Source organism: Austrofundulus limnaeus, unplaced genomic scaffold (genome assembly GCF_001266775.1).
Source record: "Austrofundulus limnaeus strain Quisiro unplaced genomic scaffold, Austrofundulus_limnaeus-1.0 Scaffold4990, whole genome shotgun sequence".
Lineage (NCBI taxonomy): Eukaryota > Metazoa > Chordata > Actinopteri > Cyprinodontiformes > Rivulidae > Austrofundulus > Austrofundulus limnaeus.
In genome coordinates this window covers 1-717 of record NW_013957392.1, presented here as the reverse complement: position 1 = coordinate 717, position 717 = coordinate 1, and the positions used below count along the sequence as shown (strand labels likewise).

The window sequence follows — 717 nt, the reverse complement described above, 5'->3', positions numbered from 1 at the left end:
GTATAAATACATGTGTATAAATACATACATGTGTATAAATACATACATGTGTATAAATACATACATGTGTATAAATACATACATGTGTATAATATAAATACATGTGTATAAATAAATACATGTGTAACATAAATACATGTCGACCTGTCAGCTCTCCCTGCAGGAACAGCGCCATCTTGTCAAACATTTCGCTGCACAGCTCGTTGATGTCAGACTCTGCAGGCTCCACAGCCTCCTCTGCAGTCTCCACCCCTCCATCACCTGCCAACACACACCTGTACTCAGGTCATCCTGCCCGGCTCAGAGTACAGCAGGTTTAACTGTGAGCAGGGTTTAGACCGAGCCCGGACACATATAAAAATAGTTAGCATGTAGGCTACGGAAGTGCAGACAACACCACGTACTGTTTGTTCCGGTCTTCTTAGGAGCAGCAGCCGGACTTTCCGCCGCTGGGTCCGGACGTTCTGCCGGAGCAGCCCCGCCTGCTGCCGGGTGTAGAGCCGCTGGCTGGGCCGCTGGTTCCCTGGAGATGCTGTCCATGGCTGCGGCTTCATCACCCACTGCAGCCATTTTGTTCCTGTTATAGCCTCACGTGAGCGGACTGGTCACATGACGTGCGTCACTTCCTCCCGCCGCTCGGCTCGCGCAAGTACACTTCGCTGCAGCATGCAGAACGGGGCGGTGACAGACCTTTCCGTCAGTCCCATACCTTATATG

At 50.9% G+C, this 717-nt stretch overlaps 1 protein-coding gene across 1 annotated transcript; it reads right to left on the bottom strand.

Annotated features, from left to right (window-relative positions):
* Nucleotides 1–144: 144 nt before the first annotated feature.
* Nucleotides 145–601, bottom strand: LOC106512226 (biogenesis of lysosome-related organelles complex 1 subunit 2; the record flags this gene model as incomplete). Its single annotated transcript, XM_014000892.1, is given in 2 exon segments — nt 145–261; nt 405–601. Coding segments are annotated over 2 exon segments (283 nt in total), but the record flags the coding sequence as incomplete, so codon positions are not given.
* Nucleotides 602–717: the final 116 nt, after the last annotated feature.